General features: G+C 43.8%; 1 protein-coding gene across 4 annotated transcripts in view; it reads left to right on the top strand.

The window, feature by feature from the left end:
• The window catches only part of LOC126257721 (uncharacterized), a 152,936-nt gene that overhangs the window by 41,610 nt on the left and 89,498 nt on the right, over positions 1-21,828 (top strand). For all 4 annotated transcript variants that reach the window (XR_007546469.1, XM_049955584.1, XM_049955586.1 and 1 more), the window contains exons 3-4: positions 9,018-9,217; positions 13,661-13,848. Coding sequence is in view for 3 of the 4 variants with exons in the window: in XM_049955584.1 (XP_049811541.1) it covers positions 9,018-9,217; positions 13,661-13,848 (388 nt within the window). In the remaining variant the exon portion in view is untranslated. The remainder of the gene's footprint in view (positions 1-9,017; positions 9,218-13,660; positions 13,849-21,828) is intronic.

Below are 21,828 nucleotides of genomic sequence, written 5' to 3'. Positions count from 1 at the left end.
TGATGTATCTGACCCCAGGAATGTGTCAATAAAGTTTCCCCTTCCTGGGACAATGAATTCACGGTGTTCTTATTTCAATTTCCAGGAGTGTATTTATGATAGTAATTGATTTTTCCCAGCACACTCTGTAGCTGCTTCAAATTCTGCGGCGAAGGCAAGTCTTGTATGGCACGGAGGTGCTCTGGACTGGGATGTATGCCTTGGGCATTGAGGACATGTCCCAGATAGGGTAAGTCACGAGCAAAAAACACACATTTGTCCTTGCGCAAGCGAAGACCATTTTGTCGCAAGACCTGAAATAATGTTCTGAGATTGGCTAAATGTTCTTCTTCCGTCTTTCCGGAGATCACAATATCGTCGAGATAGTTTGCTGCAGTAGGGACCGACGCACAAACAGTTTGTAGATATTACTGAAACAATGCAGGGGCGGATGCACACCCGAATGGCAGTCGTTTGAATCGGTACAAACCAAGATGCGTGTTAACCACCAAAACGCGCAGGGATTCTTCGTCCACCGGTATTTGCAAGTACGCATCTGCTAGGTCCAACTTCGAAAAATATTTACCCGGGCACAGTTTGTCAAAAAGATCTTCCGGGCGGGGTAAAGGAAAAGTTGCAGTCACTAGTTGGGGATTCACTGTTGCCTTGAAGTCCACACAAAGTCTCAATTTTCCGGCAGGTTTTTCGCAAAATTACTAAGGGTGATGCCCAGAGAGAAGCCTGCACACGTTCAATGACACCTTGTGATTCCAAATCGTGTAATGTTTTTGCGACCTCATCACGCAATGCGTGGGGAACATTGCGCGCTATGAAAAATTTTGGTTGCCCGTTTACTTTCAGTTCCAAATGTGCTTTATAGTTCTTAGTGCAACCGAGGCCCGGTGCAAAAATGTCTGCAAATTCTTCACATAGACGAGAAACACTGGCTGAAGGCACAGTCTGGTTCACTGAGAGGACCTGATTTACTATAGACAAGTTAAACAACTGAAATAAATCGAAGCCAAACAAGTTCACTGCAGCAGAAGAACGAAGGGCGTAAAATGACACAAGTTTTGTTTGTCCTTTGTATGTTGCAAGAAGGCTGCACTGTCCTAACACAGGGATCGCTTGTCCTGAATAACTACTTAACATTTGCGGCACGCAACAGAGGTGTGCCCAGCTGTTTGTACATGTCGTGATTGATCAGTGAAACTGCAGCTACGGTATCGAGCTGGAACGGTATCACTTTGCCGTTAATGTCCAAATCCACAAAAAGTTTATTGCCCTGCTGACGACAAGAGCGACTGTCTCGTGCATCGTGAAGGGACACTGATACAGAATCACTTGCGACTTGACGGGATTTCCGGCGATGTCGACGCACACTATTTGTGGGACGAACACAGTCACTGTGAGAGAGAGTGGCACTGGGAGGAGTGGCATGAACTATATGAATTTCCATGGGCGAAGTTTCACGAACCTGAGTATCCTTGGTTTGAATTCGGCACGAAGCAAAGGGCCTGGAATGGTTTTGAGCTTCCGATCAGAGCTTTTTCTGGAAAACACTTTGAACATGTCCTTTTTTATTACAGAAAAAGCAAATAACCTGGTGGGATGGGCAATTCTCACGCGAATATGTAGTAGCACACTGCGGGCATGATTTCACAGCATTTGCTTGCTGGCGCGGTACACGTGGCTGAGAGACAGGCGGCTTTGGCGCGGCCGGGCGCGAGGACTGTTTACTGTTCCGTGCAGCTCGCCCGGCGGGCCGGTTAACCTGACACATGGGTGGCGAAGTTTCAAATGATTCCTGAGCAAAGTCAAGTGTGTCCTGCCGATCCAATATGTCCATCACTTGTTGAAGGGAGGGATTGACTAGTTTCAAAATCTGTTCCCTTATACGAACATCAGAAACGTTCTGTGCAATTGCATCACGTACCATAGTATATGAATAAGGGAGTCCACATTGACACTCAAAAGCACAATCCCTAGTAAGGCCTTGCAAGGTTGCAACCCACTCTCGATTAGTCTGACCTGCCATACGTTTTGTACGAAAGAACGTATACCTTTTCGCAACTACATTGACTGATTCTTTGAAATATGCATCTAATGCAGACAAAATTTCGTCGTAGGACAGAGTTGCTACGTCACGTCAGGGAAATAATTTGACTATCACACGGTACGTGGGGACGCCGACGAACGAAAGGAGATAAGGCTGTCGCTCATTACCTTGAATTCTGTAGGCGGCGAGATGGAATCCAAATTGGCGTGACCACTCCATCCAGCTTTCCAGTGCCGCATCAAAAGTACGAAAAGGTGGTGCAACTGCGTGTTGTGGCTGCGGTAGCGGTGGAGCGGCGGCTGCCGCATCGTTTTGCATTGCACGTTGACCCTGGACGAGCTGTCCAAGGGCAACCAGTAAGGCCTGCGTCTGCTGATTCTGTAAGCGATAAAATTCGGACAGTACATCTGGAGATTGTGGCGAAGCCATTACACAAGTAAATCAGGGCAGTATAGTTACGAACGCGAAGTGGCCTCGTCGCCACTTGTTGTGGATTGGCAAGACAGCCAACACACTAGAAGGAAGCCGAAAGGCACGCGTTTAAACTCACGCAGGCTGGCGTGAGGTCTGGAACAGGACAATGAATAGAGACTAGCAAAAAACGTACGTATCTTCTGGAATACTTTAATCCATAATTGGTGAACATCGCTCTTGACGGTACATGTGTTACAGCATCAATAATAACTGGTAATGGCGCCTTGCTAGGTCGTAGCAAATGACATAGCTGAAGGCTATGCTAACTATCATCTCGGCAAAGGAGAGCGTAATTTGTCAGTGAACCATCGCTTGCAAAGTCGGCTGCACAACTGGGGCGAGTGCTAGGAAGTCTCTCTAGACCTGCCATGTGGCGGCGCTCGGTCTGCAATCACTGATAGTGGCGACACGCGGGTCCGACGTATACTAACGGACCGCGGCCGATTTAAAGGCTACCACCTAGCAAGTGTGGTGTCTGGCGGTGACACCACAATATCCCCACAGGAAATAATCAAGGTGATTCGGGTCAGGTGATCTTCCAATTCAGCGACCAGGAAATACTGTGCCGGTACTGCTCCATCATATTGTACTATACATCTCTGGATACCACTGTGTAATGAATGGGTCTGTCATTGATTCGTAGCACGTTCTGTCATGAGACGATGTTAATATGATACAACAGAGCCACCTTACGGACCAGGGAAGTAAACAAAACCTCCAGCATGACTTCCTGGCAATAAGGCTCGTCCTTCTTATTTCCTTGCAGGAAATAAAGAATGTACAATTAAATAAACAGCATAGTACGAGTAAACGTGTACATTTGTTAGTTGTAAATAAGCTGGAAAACAGTAATGCTAGACAAAGCTGTAGACTAGTTTACTTCCATATCTAATTAAGCTGGCTTCTCTGACCCCAGGTTTGCTACCTCAAATTGTTCAGTGAAGCATTCTCCATGTCCTGTTACATTTTTGCACGCTCTTACGAAAACAAACTGATATTCTCTAATGAACGTTCGGACGGACATAGGCTACATATATTTTTAATGCATTTAATACATAAATAACTAGCGAACTCCGCAGTGCCTAGAATTGCCAAACATTTGTTGCATTTGGTGATACGTCTTAATCTCCTTCTCCTCAGCTCTGTCCATCTCCTCCCTCCCCCTCTCTGTGTCCATTTCCCACTCTCCCCTCTTTGTCCATTTACTTCTCTCTCTCTCTTCGAACTTGAATCACGTTTATTTTTATTTCAAATTCAGATTTCGCAGTAGTATTCTACTCATAAACCAAAAATTGTACACAAAACAATGTGCTGTTTTGTTTCCCTTCTCACAGTCGGTTTTCACAGAAAAGGGAAAGTTGTTTTTGTGGCTTATTGGCTTATAATTAGAAAACTACTGCGAAATCTGAATTTGCAATAAAAATAAACAGTGTTCAAGTTCAGAGAGTGGGGAAGGAATAAATGTGCAAAGATAGGAGAGTAGAAAATGGAGAGGGGGAGGGAGGAGATGGACAGAGGAGGTGAGAAGGAGATTAAGACATATGACGAAATCCAGCACATGTTTAGCAATTGTGAGGCATTCCAGGGTTCGCTAGTACATTTATGTGTTACACATATTAGAAAGACATTAGAAAAAAAATGGCTCTGAGCACTATGTGAGTTAACTTCTGAGGTCATCAGTCCCCTAGAACTTAGAGCTACTTAAACCTAACTAACCTAAGACATCACACACATCCATGCCCGAGGCAGGATTCGAACCTGCGACCGTAGCGGTCAATGGCTGCGTATGGTTCTTCCCTTCGTATATAAAATATCGGAAAGCTACACCGACATAGGGCGTTTATTTATATTACTATATAAAGATTGTTACCAAAAATCTCGAAAAGTGCTTGACCGAATAACTTTAAACTTTTAGTCTAATGAACGAGACGGCCGGGATGGCCGAGCGGTTCTGGGCGCGGTTCCAGACTGTAGCGCACAGAACTCGTTCATTAGACTAAAAGTTTAAAGTTAGTCGGTCAAGCACTTTTCGAGATTTTTGGTAACAATGTTTATATAGTAATATAAATAAACGCCCTATGTCGGCCATGAGTGTTGGTGTAGCTTTCCGATATTTTATAATCGAAGGGAAGAACCATACGCAGTCATTGACTTGTTCGTGTTATTGGTCAAAACTCATTTACGATAATAACTTCCATGTTCCGATGACAAATTTATGTTCTTCTATACTACCTAAAAGAATCCTACTGTGGCTGATGACCGCGTAAGAAGAAAAAGGTACCAGGTAGCCAAGGTCAACAGAACTTTATTGCTACAGAGAAAGAATATTACAGCGTTAGCAAGTGAAACAGCTTCCGGGTAAAGCAACAGAAGGCTCGTCCTGATATAATGAATGTTGTCCCAAACACGATAACAGTTCTAGAAAAAACCCCAGAGTACATGGTCGGCTACTATCGAGAATAACAGTTCTTGAACTACAAGCAAGTGTATTGTCGGTTACTATCGAGAATAACAGTTCTTGAACGACAAGCAAGTATATTGATGGTCACTACCGAGAATAACAGTTCTTGAATCTACAAGAAAGGACACTGTCGATCACTACTGAGAATAGTTGCCGTAGTCAGAGTCTGTATACGCGGCACTGGATATGTCAGGGTTTACTGGTGAGCGATGCGCTTTGACGCTATTTGCCTTATCGATTTAGGGCAATTACGGAAAACATCAATCTGGTGTGGCACGCGGCTGCGATCTAGTGACGGCTGTTTCCGGTGAATGTGGAGCCCTTAGTACTGCAGCAGCTGGGGCAGGCAAATTGAGTTGCGCCGACTTGCAGTGCCTTCATCGTGCGGCAACCTGCATCACTATGTCATGTGGAGGGTGGCTGAATCATAAGGCGCGAGACATACGCCACATTCCTCTCGCCCTTGCAAGTATTGGCAGAGCCATCTCGCTGCGTAGGCCATGGCTTTGAAGGAGACAACATCCGAAGATATGGCACTCATTCTCCCCATGGAGGAGACGGCGGAGTCGTCCGAAAGGAGTGGACCAGAGAGCAGGAGCGCCAATGACGGCCGACAGAAAGGCCTGGAGGGGATGCCCCAAAGAAATGAAGCCGGCACTCTGCATGAGAGGGGAAGACTCTGGAGGATGTAGGAGAGGACAATGATCAAAGACGTGTGTGGTCCACAACAATTGCACAACGACACAGTGTGGGCTCCAGACAAAGGCACGTGGCGCACTACGGAGGTGCCTCTTGTGAAAGAAAAATCCTCGTTTCTGAGACATTTAACAGTCTCATTCGGAAGGGAAGACTTCGGGGAAAACCGTGGAGTCTGGAGGATGGAGGCGTAATTCTGGCAACAGGCAGGAAAGACGATGTAAGGAAGAGCCGTGGCTTGATAGGACAAGGAGCAGGCAGCAGAGGCGACAGGACAGAGAGATGCTACCACTGGAACTATTAGGTGCTGGCAGCCAGGAGGCTGCAGCTGATAGCACAAGAAGCACGAGGGAGATGCCAACGGTGGATGGATGCAAGCAGGTCACCAGTGTGCTGGCCCATGGCGAACGGGCTCGTGGCGAGTGGGCTGGCATTATACGTGCAGAGGTGTGAGGACAGCGGCGTGCGAATCTGTGATGTACGGCCTTGATGCTGGAACCCGAGAACGTACCGGGACTGGTGGTCAGAGTGGCGGCTTCACCGGGACAAGTCACGGCAGGCGCTCGGTGTGGGCGCTGTAAGGCGTTCAGAGACGTGTCGGGGAAACCTGGCCAGGAGTACGACGGCAGGGCGTTGGCAGCCGATGGGAGACAGGTGCTCGAATCAACAGTGGCAGCCGGGATGCGAGGTTGCTGGTCGGCCAAGCGGAGCAAGAAATGCAGGAGAAGAAATGGTGAAGGCAGGTCCAGAGTGTGGGAGATGGCCCTGGAGAGCCTCTGACACCTCGTCGACAGCGGTGGGAGGAGTCCGAAGCAGTGAGTCGCCACTGGAAGAAAGCCCGGCCATGGCTTCTGGTAGAAGGCACAAGCGACACTGGGCGTGACTAGCTGGGTATTTGCCGCCAGACAAGGGCCAGGAGCAGACCTGGAAGAACGAGAGACATGCAAAACCGACGTCAAGAAAGGAGAACCAGGTCGCTGAAGGCGGTGAGACCAGACGTGACCAGGCCTTGCGGTGAAACGTCAAAGACCGTAGTACAGGAGGTGCAGGGAAATTCTTGAGACCGCTAGAGATGGGAGTGAGGAAGACTCTCCGAGGGCGGCAACCAGTTGGGTGCAGCTTTGGGCAGGTTCCCACTGAAAGCGGAATGCGCGACATAGAGGTGCCTGTCGGAGAAGAAGGTGAGGACGTGAGACACGCGATATTTACAGTAACAAGGGATGAGGACTGGGAAAGGAATGAGGACACTGAACGCAGGTGTGAAAACTCAGCGACAGGTGGAATGAAGGGAGATACAACAGGAGTTGACAGTTGTGTGGTGTGTGGTCGTAAGGCACCAGTCATCGTCACTGCCTTCTGCAACGCCAATACTTTATAGTTTTGCTCTTTGGAGTCTTAACTTTTTTTCTTGTTAACAAACAAATGTACTGCATACAGCGACAGGGTAAGTGAAAAACAAAGCTGATTTTTTGTTTTTCATTACGAATACTGATAGGATTGTTACAGTAGACAGTCTAAGTATTTTCTTCGCGTATAGAATATTATCAACCCACTTATCTTCTAATACGTGCTGAAGCATTTCTTTGACTTTTATGGTAAACTAATAAGTAAGAAGTATAAGCTGCCAAATGATCATTTGCTTCGTTGCTGTGATTATAGTATTTCCTTTAACAGTCTGTTGGTATGTGTACTGTTTAACAGCTTTTGGACGCCATAACAAAGTATATTAGGCGTTTCAAAATTCCTATTACCTGTCTCCAGGGGCTGTAGAGGGTACTTGCTAGATAAGGTTTTGGTAAGGAATCCATGTCTGTACATGTACCGTTTGCATATAACGTTAATTGAAATATCGGATTAATTTGAAATCTCCTGCTTCACAACACGCACACAAATTGAGTAGAAGGCGTCATCCTTAGTCCATATTATAATAATGACATTACATACCAGTTTCATCCGGCTAAAACAACGGGTGCAAGAAATTGGTTCTTTCACAGATAGGAGGGTTTCTCCATGGACACGACACACACGACACTGAAGAGAACGTCCTTCATCACATGGAAGGTAACCCGACGACGAGTACTGGAGTCATTGCCTACGCCTTGTGGTCCTGTAGAGCACGGAGGTCTGAGCTCATTGTCTCCGTTCTGTGTTTACAACCAAACGTTACATTTCCAGGAGTAGGTTCATTATCAAACCCTTATCTACTAATTCCCCTTAACAAACCCTAGAGGCCTGCAATAGGAATAGTAAAACACCCAGTATATGGTGAACCAGAACCCCACCAACCAAATTTCGGAGGCTGTACGGATATGCAGGGTGGTTCATTGATAGTGACCGGGCCAAATATCTCACGAACTAAGCATCGAACGAAAAAAACTACAAAGAACAAAACTCGTCTAGATTGTAGGGGGTAACCAGATGGCGCTATGGTTGGCCCGCTAGATGGCGCTGCCATAGGTCAAGCGGATATAAACTGCGTTTTTTTAAATAGGAACCCCCATTTTATTACATATTCGTGTAGCACGTAAAGAAATATGAATGTTTTAATTGGACCACTTTTTTCCCGGTCATGATCAACGGGACCACCCTGTATTTTGTTATTATTTTGGTATAAGGGAACCCGTGGTCTCTGGTGGCTAGTTACAGAGTAAATGCATTTCGTTTGCTTACCCTCATTTTTCATTGTATGTGTACGCAGTGAAAATAGCTGTATAACAGCGGAAACGCCCAGAATAAATTCATTTCGTTTGCTTACCCTCATTTTTCCTGTATCTGTACCCACTGCAAATAGCTGTATAACAGCGGAAACGTTATGGACTTAGTGTATGGTCTGGATACAATCTTGTTGCATCAACCAAACAGTACTTGCTGTTGACAACAGTAATGCCACTTTATTTTGGCCCTCAAAGTTGCCTTCAGCCATGTTAGGTTCTGCCTCGGATTCGTTTGTGCGCCAGTATTGGTTAACAGTGATGCACAGCAGTATGGATAGGTTTACTAACGAAGAATTGGCTTATATGTACCTCGTGTGTGGGTTCTCTGAGTGCACTGGAAGAGCGGCACAATGACGTTATGCTGAAACGTTCTCTCAGCGATCGCAACCACATGACAATAGTTCTGGATGTGCAACTTTTGCAGCCGTCAAATTTTGCACTGTTGTGCAGATATCTATGTAATACAGATGCAAAGGTAAATAGTGCTAAGGAATCAAACATTGTGCAATTACTCTGTAACATGCCACGGGGGAGTGCGGGTCGCTCGTACCAAAATACTCAGGAAGTATCCCCGACGGAATGGTGACGGGGGATGTCGGGTGCTCCACAAGAGGCGTTATGCGTGCGGTTGCAGACGCTGCAGGTGGAGGTGGGCTTCATCGCGGTGCTGTCGGTGGGCGTGGCGCTGGCGCTGGCGGTGCCGCTGATGGCGCTCGGCCTCACGTGCTGCCGCCTGCTGGAGGCGCGCGCCGACGCGGGCCGCGACCTCGAGCCGTCCGCCTGCCGCCGGCGCTCGCTGCTCTGCGGCCTCTGGACCGTGCTGCTGCTCATGGCGTCAGTACCACCACCCTCTCCACTAGCAGTGCTCTGCACGGGCACCTTTGAAGTTCCAGTTAACGCCTCGAAAAAGTTGCTCTGCGACCACGAATCTTTGGTTTACTCCTTCTCTGCATACTGGCACATTTTTCCCAATGATGGTTACCTTGCCTGAAACCTTGCATGTAGAAGTCTGCCATTCGGCTGCTCAGGAAAAATTCCTCCTCGAAAATAACCGCGTCATCGTCCTTCAGTTGCCTGTCACGCAGTGGGTTCTTCTCAGGAAATAGCGAGAATTCACTGCTTATCATGTCGAGAGAACACAAACGCTTAGCCAAAACTTGATAGCCCAAGAAAGCAGCATTTGTGACCGTCACCTGTCACATCCAGACAGCTTCCCGCCATGCTTCGTCTTGAAAGAAACCCGTAACCACGTCAGGAGAGATCGGTAACAGTAAAATACCTTGGAATAATCTTGGATGAACACCTAAACTGGGAAGAACAAACAGTCACAGCTTGCCGGAAATAGCTCTCCTCCCTACACGCAATCTAAAAATTTAGAAAAATATTTCCAACCCATGTCAAACAAAAATTAGTCCAAACACTAGTCTTGCCTAATCTTTACTACTGTGATGTAGTTCAACACAGCACAAATAGTGAAAATTCGAGATGCCTCGAGCTAGTGATGAATGCTTGCGTTAGATACGTGTGAAATATACGGCTGTATGAGCATATCAGTCCTTCATACTCCCAGCTAGGTTGGATACGCCCACATAGGGTCCACGATCTCCACACGATGTGCTTACTTCATCGATTTCTTAGTCACTGGTGCCCCCAATACTTATCTTCTCACATTAAACACCTATCATCATTCCACAACCGCAGTACCAGATCGGATACGTCTAGCATCTTGCTGTACCTTTACATAACACAAAATCTTTCTCCGTGTCATTCTCCATCTCAGCCAAACGACTATGGAACGAGCTCCCCTGTGATCTGCGTCTTATACAGAACCACTCAACATTCAAGAGGGAACTCAAAGCTTACATATTAGGGACGGTATAGCCACCATTGTTGTGCCCCTCTCATCTTTTTCTTTCTCCTCTCCATCATAGCTTCGAATTTTACCATTCTATTTCTCTTCCTCTAAACTAGATACCTCTTCTATATCTATTTCACCCCATTCTATCGTCTTATGTCTCTGCTCGATGTGAATAACTCACAAGCTGAAAGAACATAACGCGAAAATTCCCAACTAGCAATAGGACTGACATTCATAAAAGAAAAATATGTTTACTTTCATATACATAGTCATTATTATTATTGTTATTATTTTTATTCTTGATTGTTAAAATTATTTTTTGATTGTTATAATTATCCTTGTACTACTGCTATAATCTCTATTTTTTCTTTAACATTAATACTGTATAACACGTGATATGTCCATAATGTTCTATACAAACTGAAATTCGTTCAATCTGAGTATGCCTGGTTAGGTGTAAGAGAGGGCCTTAAGGCCCTAATCTTGCCAGGTAAAATAAATGCATAAATAAATAAATAAATAAATAAATAATATGCTCCTGCGACGATTTACCTCTTAGCGCGTGATCTGTTGGCACAGAAACATGGCAGGTCCAAGACACACACAGCATCGCCTTACCTAACGATGGCTGCGCCTTGGCCTTTGGCAGTAGTGCTAAATCCAAATGTTTCCACTACTTTCTTTCATCCGTTGTCTCTGGTTATGCTGATACACCTGGCACTTATGCGTGGTTATTAGGTGGGTAAATAAGTCATCTGTATGGGGCTGACAGAACTTCGGTATTTCCGTTGCTGCTTCGGTTTGACTGTCATTTTAAAAGGGTGTAAGGAGGAGTGGAGACTATCGGGCGAAGACATTTGTCATATCCAAAATGTCTCGCAAGATGTTTAAAACTGATTAAAAACTGATTTTCACTTTTCCCACCATTGTCCCGATTGTGATACGCCGGACTTCGAGCAACACGGCCCTCGAGATCTCTTGCAGTTCCCGTTTTTCACAGATATATGGTCTTTTATTTAATTCTTCGTTTTTCAGATTTGTTTGATCACATTAACAGTGTCTGCACCACTGAACTACTTTCTGATTTGACATCAGTTATTGCCAGATACCTCCAAAAAGTCTGTATGGGTTCTTAGAGCGTTGTTCCTCTTCAAATGTTGGAAACTAGTTGCCACACGATACATCTGTGCCATTTTGTTGTGGCCCCTGTAGTGGTATGCCGTGCTGTTGCTGTGGAGGGTCTGGAATGTGTACCAGAACTGCAGACATGTACCTATAAACGAACAAAAAATAAATTACGTAACTTTACTTTTCTGGTATGGTATTTAAAATTCTCGCTCGTATTAGTGACTTGAATATTTGTGCAACTGGCAACAACAAGGAAGCATTAATCGTAACAGTCCCATGTTGCTACACGTGAGAACCTACACTGCTCCTGGTTGAAATCGAGAGTCTCAATGAGATGGATGGACATCTTAGGTGCCAGGCCACCATATGCTTCAACTATGGAGGGGGCTGTACTCGTAAATTTCTCGGTTCTCGAATGTGCGTCTTGGATACCTACCTCCGTATTGTTGGATTTCATACTATTTGCTACGCCATTCAAGAAAATAGTTTTTTTTGAACGAAGTAAAGGTACTTCGGCTTCTGTAGTTTTTCGGATTACATTTTAATTTCGTATAAAAATAATGAAACACTATTTTTAGATTAGCAGGATTCCTTTGCTGCGATTCCTCATCAGACTGTAAGGAAACTATTCGGTAAAAGGTTGATTCTTTTGCTTCCTTTATTATTTCTATTAATTTCTGTCTGTTCGAATGCAGTAAAAGAAGTTTTGAGAATTTAAGAGTTAAATTGAAAATCAAGCAGAACTTGTTTTCAAAATTGTGTTTTCGTAACAATTTTTGAAAATGAAGGGAACGATTCTTACTGAAGTTCTGTGGGGCCGTGGTAATGGTAATACAAGGTATGTACGAATGAAAGTTGTTTCTTAAGCAAATTTTCAATGCAACGTTCTTTTTGTATAACAAGCGAACAAACGGAGGCTGTTGTCCGAACTCTCATACTAAGAGGCAGCTTGTCACAACCAGAAACGATTATACATCCGAGAGCCGAGAGCAAACAGTAGCTGTTCTCATTCTGGTCTACGGTGCTGATGAAAGGAGACTACCCACAGCGTCAAACGGGAGACCTCCTTTTCTCGACGTTAAGCCTAGAGAACAGCGAGAACACGATGGAATCGAGAACTTCGTACTTCTCGTATCTCAGACAGCACAACTCTCAATTCCCGTTGTGGGTTATACACACTACTAATGAATGGATGTGCCCACGCAAGTTCAACACCAAGGAGGTTCAGAAATAACACAACTAAAAGATCATCCTGATCTGGCAGGAGTGTGACACAACAGTTTCTTAGAATTTAAGAACCATATCGTTTATCCTCGCCATGATCATTAAGTTAGAAATACTGGTCTGTCCTGAAAGGGTATCACAGACATAGCTCGGAAATGTTCGCACGTGAAAATAGTTGCTGCACTTGCGATTACTCGGCAGTTTGGATACGGTGTGCGAGGCAATAGTCACTGACTGATGAGCTGCCGACGTTGCGTAAGGCCCTCATTGTACTACGCAGTCAAGATTTGGAACTGTTATTGAGGGACCGTGTAGCGGTCGGTGTCAAGCACAGAGAATAGTGAATGTGATCCCCCAATGTTGACTGCCGAAGAATGGCAGGACGGTGTCCTATAAAGACGTCGGGCGGAAAAATGTCAGTAAAGCATGATGGTGGCACGTGACTCATGGAGGTGACACAGTGCCGAAGCTAGCAGCACTGTGAACGGCGAGAGTAGCGTCACGTGGTACCGTAACGGCTGGTGGTTGTGTGATCTCTGCGGCTGTTTTGCTGACGTGCTGGAATGTTGGCACCCCGCGGTACACCAGTGTACGGCTGGTGACTCGGCTGTAGGCGCCAACTGAGGTTAGAGCTACAACAATATAGTGTTCGAACAGTAATTGTTCCGCCACACGGCAGTCTGAACACCGAAACATCAATAGCGCCAAAACCTTATTGGATCCTTAGCGTGGGAACGGCGCAGTTGTGACGTTTTTGTCACATAAAAAAACTGTTTCTTTGTACCCCCTTTAAACACTCAAACAAATAATTGTTAGTCCGTCTCATATCGCACGCTTACTTACTATGAATTTGTTTATGCAACACTGTATTCTCGAAGTAATGGTAACACTTCGTCTATAAACGCTCGAGCATTATTATGTAGAAACAAAACCACTTAAGAGCTTTTGAATTTCCTAACGATGTTGGTTTTGCAGAGCAAAGTCACAGTTTCCTTTCTTATGTGCCTTTCGCCCGTTGTGGTGTTGGCGGCTGTGTGGTAAGCCCCTGCCGGACTGGGTGCCCGCAGCGTGGGCGTGGCGGCCATGTTCGCGAGCAACGAGCAGGTGAGCGCCGCCGTGCAGTGGTCTCCCCGCGTGCTGCACACGGCGCTGTCCGACACGGCCGCCTTCGTGCGCTCCACTCACCACCAGATCGGCTTCGTCGCCTCCAAGTCGCTCGACCAGGCACTCGCCGCCGCGGTCGAGGATCTGGACAGTGAGTACCTCCGCACAACGCCAAAGCCCGCTGCTATCTCTACTTAGGCCTTGTAGAACGAGAGTCGGCATGTAGGTCGCTTTTGCCATCCAGATCAGCTGTATCACTTTTACAGGTCAAGGTAGTAATGTTACACTTAACCGTCTCATCAGATATTTAGTCCAGTGGCGAGTGATTTAATGCGGCAGTTATTCAGACGTGACGAACGTTTGGATTTAAAAATTTCAAGAAATATAATTTACTAAGAACATTTTTTGTTGAATCGCAGCCCCAGTTACACCATAATTCCTCCATAATCGGTCTCGACCTTTGGGAAATTTTCAAATGTTTAAATCTGAACAACACGAGCCCTCTGTTAGTTGGAATGCAACAGAAACACTTGAAGTTGTGCATTACAACTGACAAAGAGGCTCCTGAATGAGTCCCCAGTTCGATTCTCGGTCCGCCACACAGTTATAATCTGCCAGGAAGTTTCAGAGAGGCTCCTGTTGCTCGATTTTGAACATTTGAAAATTGCCCAGACCCGAACTCGGTCGTGGAGGATTGTTGGTGCAGCTGGTGATGCTATTCGATAAAAATATTACTGTCAGTTGCAGATCTCCTGCGCCTAAAGAAAAAAGTTGAATGAAATAACAAAATAAAATCATATCACTTACAAAATTGAAGCTTACTTTGTTTTTCTGCATAATCACCTCCGCTATTTAAGCTTTGTCATTTCGGTCCACTAGATTTAACATGTCGAAGCCACTGTCACCAGTCCAGTATAAACCAGTTGATCGTCGCACTCCTCACCTCAGCATCACTTCCAACGTTTTCTGCAAGGAACGCATCACACTTTGCTGGGAGAAACGTCCAGACTGGAGGATGGTGAAACATTTCCCATCCAAAGTGAGACAACACTTATCTCGTTGCAATAGTAGTGTGAGCGCGAGTATTGTCGTGACGAAACACAATACTGCAAGAAAGAGGTCCACACTTACGATTTTGAATTTCTCGCCGAATTTTTCTTCGATTTGCACTGATCATAGTGCCTTTGGCAGAAAATCCACCTTGACAATTGCGTTACCATCGCTAAAAACAGTGACCATGAGTTTTCGAGTTAGAGGGTTTGAATTTTCGCGGGTTCTTAGGTGAGTGTGCGATTATGCCATTCGAGTGGTCGCCACCTGGTGTGTGAAGTGAGTCGAGACAGCCATGTTTCATCGCCAGTAACAATGCGATCAAGAAAGGCACGCCCATTTGAGTGATACCGCAACAAAAGTGTCAGTGCTCTAGTGTTCTCTGAGTTTTGTGTGTGGATCTCAGTTGCTGGGGGAGTCATCGTGCACAAATTTTGCCATTGCAAAGATTTTCGGACAGAATTTCACTAAGCGAAGAACGATAAACGTATGGGAAAGAGACGTGTAACTCGGCTAAGGTTACACATCTGTCATTTCCTTTAGCTGAAGGTAATTTTCTGCAGGTTTCAACTTTCGATTATTGAAAAATGGAGTAACTCCTCTTACCTCTTGAATTTAAACATTAACAACTTCTTTCGACTGTCATTCACTCAACACTAAGACAAAATGCCGAGGAAACCGTTCACCTCGGATGTAACCTGATATCAATCTGACTAGCGGAAATCCACGGTAGGTCATTGATTTCTGTGTTACCGTCGTAACAAACACATAGACCAAATAATTTAGCGGAGCAGTTTAATAATATATATAGTTGTCTTAATACAGTGACACGAAAATTAGGTGGTCGAGAGGAATTCCAATACCAACTTATTTCACGATGACACGTCACTGGATTACCCCAATTACCGTCTATTCAACAAAGATTATTGATTGAGGGTCCTAATTTCAATCTCTTATGTGTAATCCTCGTTTCATGCGAATCATCAACTTTATTTGATGGAATGGCTATAGGACGCCGAAATTTATTATTTTTTACGTGGAATAGGAATGTTTGCGAAGTGTGACGTTCTTCATTCAGAAATAAACTACGTAACACAACCTGTGACAACACAGAGATTTTGAGAGAAAGAGATCAAACAGGAAATAAAGAAGTAATGTACTTTCCTAATTGAAAGGAATGTGCCAGCGAGCTTAAATTGCATCCAGTAACAAGAAAGGCTAACATTCATTTGAATTCATTCCTACAAGTGTAGCTTCTCTGTAGTGAGTATAGCTGGATTTTAATTTGTTCATTTTCAATAGAAAACTAAAGTACCCTCCCGAGATTATCACTAAGGAAAAGACTTTCGGATCTTAAATTGCGAGCTCTCTAAGAAACACAATGGAGATTCCATGAAAATCTACTCTCTAAAATGTTTCATCTTTTATTCATTTTTTTTTTCTGTTGTTCCATCTTGACAGCCTAGCAGCAATATTTAATGCTCGTTTCGTCATTGCTTCCCGAATCATCTTGCAGTGCATGCACCATGGTGCAATAGGTCAGCGATTTGGGAAAATTGCGGAACTTAATTCTGCATGTCTGGACGGGAATTTTATCACTACTCCTTACGAACATGAGTCTAGCATCTTAACCAATGTAATAAAAATGGCTCTGAGCACTATGGGACTTAACATCTATGGTCATCAGTCCCCTAGAACTTAGAACTACTTAAACCTAACTAACCTAAGGACATCACACAACACCCAGTCATCACGAGGACCAATGTAATATCTCCCTCAGAAATGTAAAACACGTTACACCACTAGCAAAGAGTCTATAGTAACTTGCTTCCCATGTACTTATATCGTAACCGAATATACTGATAATTAAGTTTATTATTTGTACCAATATATTATATTTCGTAATTAAATAAAAATGAATAAATTATATTATTTAGCTTCACAAGTAACAGGCTCCTCACTGTACAATGTTACTTGTTGTCTCAGCCACATCATTGAAGGAAAAATGTTATTTGCTCATCGGAATACGACTGTTTGGAATTACAATGACATCGTCTATACAACTGATTAAAAATACCGACTATTGAGCATTAAGAATGTTTTTTTCACCAAATTTAACGCACACTTCGAGATATCGTGCTAGCGACATCTCAGTATTTAAACCCACTTTGAAATGCAATCACCAGGAGCAATAATAATGACTGCTTTTCCATTATATTTGTTGTTCCATTCTATTTCAAGACGCATAGGACTTGAGACGGATGAAATAGGGAGAAAATTCTGCTGTCTGGTTGTGCATGTCAGTTCTTCAGACATTTAAGGACATTACTTATGTCACCAGCGGATAAGACGTAAGATTCGAACACGTAAAAGCGGAAGTAGTAGGCTGTAAATAACTCGCTGAGTGGTGACGCAAGTTTCCAAAAACAAGTGAATTAAAAAAGTACTGGTGGACCACGGAAATTACTGGGAACTGATATGGCAGAACGACAATAAATATCTTCTGGCTGATGAAATATGACATTACTTACAGGAACCCCGGATTGCCACAGCGAATGTATTAAGTGAGGAAGGAGAGTGTTGTAAATCGAGCAAGGAAAGTAAGCAGGACTGAGAAAATAAGCGGCATGAAAGAGAAGTAGAAAGTGATGCAAAAAGTGCTGTAGGTGCATCGTAAGAAGATTCTGGGACGGTAACTCATGAAAGATACAGAATCGAAATAATTTGTTAGACGTCAGGCAGTATTAACTAAGATTTCTTGTCACTGCTCTTTTGCTAACAGACTCGTGATTATAAGATCTACGTGGACAAAGACAGAAGTGAAGAAAAGTTATCTGCTGGCTAACATTGGTAGCGAATGGGAAACAATACATGTTAACGTATTTCGACTTATACAAATCGAGCTGCTGGCGTGAGTTACCTCGCTGAAGTCTTGCACTTTTACACCAACTTGTGTATTACTTTTCAAAGCAACATACTGTACTGTTGAACCGAACAATGAAAGCCACGGATTATAAAAAGAAACCCTCTTAGCACTTAATGAAACTACAAAAACATATCGTCTTGATTTTATAATCTTACGAAGAGTTCTCTTGCTCTAAACTTAGAAGAATCTTACAGTATCCAGTGTGCTGTTGAAGCATGAGGGGAAGCATGAATTCAGAATCAAGTTGTGTACGTAAAATCACACTTCAGATACCTGATATCACCAATCAAACAACTGAAGGGAACAGTACTGCAGTTGATATCTACCCTAGAAATATACGATACCGTTACCAAGGTGCATCAGCTGAATGAGACTCAGTTTCTGTTAAAAGAAGTAAATTACAGACAAGGAATAGGGCGTCAAGAGTTTAGGAGTCTTTTATAAAATATTTGAAGTGTAGCCTTTTAGGCAATGAAACGTGGACGAAGAAGAGAATAGAAACTTTTGTGTTGTGGTACTACAGAATAATGCTGTAGAGCAGAAGTAGAGTAGAAGCGTAGTTCGAATATGTGCTGAGAATGATCTGAATCAGAATGGGTAGAAATGCCACAAGTTGGTATAACTCTATACGACTACTCCTGAGAAATGTAGTAATAGTTATGAAACGTCCCCTTAGAAAAAATAGTGAATTACTGTGCTGATAAACCTCTTACATTATATGATTTTCAAACAGCTGAGCAAAACTGAACGTACTCAGACATTACTCTCTTTACTTATTCTGATCAACACTAAACTGACACACAATATTTTTAGCGCAACGCAATCTGACTTTCAAAAATCCCTACAAAAGAATGGCCCTGCCTAACATTAACCTATACCTTTCACAAATCACTTACCTCACCAAAAATCTTTGTTCCTCGAACTACTGCAATACAGCGAGCGCCACTACTGCCAGCTACATAAAAGATTCCAACTACTGAAGGCACTAACTACTGATAGGCATAGTTAGCAAATGAAAGATTTCGATAGAGAACAAACAATGTATTTACCTCAATAGTGTTCAAAAGTCATAATGTATATAGCAGTTCATGACATCCAGTCTTACAAATTTCAAAACTCCGCCATCTCTCTCCCCACATCCACCACTGCTGGTGGCTCACCTCCAACTGCGCAACGCTACGCGCTGTTAACAGCCAACTGCCCAACACTACAATGGCAAATTCCAGCAATGCCACCCAGCCACAGACTGCACACAGCACAGACAGTGATTTTCATACAGAGCGCTACGTGGCGTTACCATTAAAAAAAACCTATACAGTCTACTTACATAGCCCCCATGCTCCCCACAAAAAATTTTACAAATTGTTTTGGGCAGTGGCCAATACAGATTTGAAAAATTTTTTCATAATTACAATAACAAAGAAATCAAATGCACACACTTATCAATACAATGTTGGTCAAAGGCTAAAATTTTCTCACATTCCATAAAGACAGTCCTGATCATCCATCACAGTAAAATTGCAGTGTTTTTCTCAACGTCTGAGCAGTAAAATGCACACAGAAGTAGTGGATTTCCATGCAGTCTTGAAGAAGTTGTGTTGTCCTTCCAACGGATAGACAGTGCTGACTCTCGACATGCAAACAGGTAATGGGCCACAACAGAGCAAACCCACAGCAGAGTCATTCGAAGTTTTGAAGAATATTGGTAGGTAGGTCATCACAGAGTAGACCCACTGTAGTCCTGGTAGAGATTACGGTATTGGTGGGCCACCAGAGGTGCAGACCCAGAAGAATTCAGAAAAACTGTGCAGATATAAAACAGAAACACCGCAAAAGCAACATTGTAAATTGTCACTCATTAGTAGCGTCGTGATAAAATCGTGTAGCTGTCACATAAACTAACCACTGTGTCATCTGGTATCTCACAGAAAGTACTTTAAATCCAGAATGTATTTTCAAGTAAACCAAAATGTTGCATTAAAATCTCATTAGCAGTACTGGTAAATGTTCTAAGTATGTGAGCCTTATAGACGTTACGTAATCGTGCAACTAACAAGCAAGAATGTACACACACAATAACACTGTGTCGTCTGTTCACAATAACAATGCATTCGTAATTTCTGTTTAAATAAGTTCTCTTGGTTCATGACTGGATATTTAACTTCAAACATTGTTGCATGTTGACAGATTCTAAGTCTGACAAAGCATACTAGTAATGTAAAGTGAAAAGTTATATGGCAAAGACAAAGTTAAAAAGCAGATTATCTTTCAATAAACGGTTTTACATGTGAAATGTGGTGTAAACCTTTACTCTTCCTAGTACACAGAGTTTCAACTTGAACACAATTATCATACGGTATACGTCGGTAAAGAATACTGGAATTTTTCTCAATGTTAGCGTCTATGTAATTTTTCCCTGAGCCAGCCGGCGCACGTGGCTGCCTGCAGTGCGAGTCATTGTCTGTCTCTTTGTTGGCGTGCGTCGTTATTGGGATTAGGAGACCTAACTTCTACAAATTCACATTGTCGAGAGGGCCCTGCTCTGTTTGAATCCCGCCGGTTCTCATGGAATTCAGGTCTGTCGTTTTGTCGGTAGTTTACATAGTTCGTTGTTTGTCGGTCATGTGGTGGAGAATTTCTCCCGGAATCGTAACTGCGCACTGAACTGTTGCGTCTGAAGTTATTCTGTCTCCCTTGATAATAATTGTACTAGTTTCCATTTTGTCTGTTTCTATGGTTATCTCTGTCATATTCATAATGACGGAAGTTCGATCTTTCTCTGTAACTATTACTCTGCCAGTGGTTGTCATATGGGTGGTGTCTGTTTTGTTCACGATTTGCGTTGTAAGAATAGCCTTTTCGTGTCCAGTTATTATTTCTTTCATGGCGGAATTGTGACGGATGTGATCTGTAATTGTTGTGCTCCTGTTTTCGCGTTCCGCGATTGTCAGTGTCAATTTCCAGTTCTTGTAACAGTCCCTGAAAAGCTTCAATGTCGTCTTTGCAACGTCCTGCTAAAATAATAAGTCGTAAATGTTCAGGCAGTTTGATTAAGCAAATGCGGATGAGTTCTGAGGGGCTGTATGGGTTTGACAGGTACTGATTCTTGTGCAACATGTCTTCAAAATATTTCACAAGACTGGAAAATTCAGATTGTTCGAAATGTTTCATCATTATGATGCTATGTTTTACTCGGTCTTGTGTAGCTTGAGACCAATATGCTGAGAGGTAGGCATGATAAAATTCTCCTTCACTGTGACAATCGTGAATGACCGATCGCATTCTTACAGCTGGTTCATTCTCCAAGTAGCCACACACAAATTCTAACCTGTGCTCCAGTGACCAGTTGGGAGGAAAACAATGAGAGAATTGATGGAGCCACGCTTGTGGATGACTGTCGTTGGCAGAATTCTTAAATGTTTTGAATTTACTTGTAGTAATGAACAGCTTATAGCCAAATCATCGTGTCGGCGAGTAGCATATCGGTCATTGTTACGTCGTGTCGGCGGTTCCATCTCAAAATTCGGTGCACCTTACCAATTTCTTTCGTAATTTCCGAAATGCCCTGTGTTATTATTTTGTGGCTTTTCCGTATTTCTAAGTTCCTCTTCCCGTGTTGGAGCGCGAGTGTCCTCTGAAATATGAAATTTTTGTATTACTTGTGCCATCTGATCTTGTACACTCCTGGAAATTGAAATAAGAACACCGTGAATTCATTGTCCCAGGAAGGGGAAACTTTATTGACACATTCCTGGGGTCAGATACATCACATGATCACACTGACAGAACCACAGGCACATAGACACAGGCAACAGAGCATGCACAATGTCGGCACTAGTACAGTGTATATCCACCTTTCGCAGCAATGCAGGCTGCTATTCTCCCATGGAGACGATCGTAGAGATGCTGGATGTAGTCCTGTGGAACGGCTTGCCATGCCATTTCCACCTGGCGCCTCAGCTGGACCAGCGTTCGTGCTGGACGTGCAGACCGCGTGAGACGACGCTTCATCCAGTCCCAAACATGCTCAATGGGGGACAGATCCGGAGATCTTGCTGGCCAGGGTAGTTGACTTACACCTTCTAGAGCACGTTGGGTGGCACGGGATACATGCGGACGTGCATTGGCCTGTTGGAACAGCAAGTTCCCTTGCCG

This window comes from Schistocerca nitens, chromosome 1 (genome assembly GCF_023898315.1).
Source record: "Schistocerca nitens isolate TAMUIC-IGC-003100 chromosome 1, iqSchNite1.1, whole genome shotgun sequence".
NCBI lineage: Eukaryota > Metazoa > Arthropoda > Insecta > Orthoptera > Acrididae > Schistocerca > Schistocerca nitens.
Note: the sequence above shows the minus strand (reverse complement) of the source record. Positions and strands in the feature narration are given on the sequence as shown.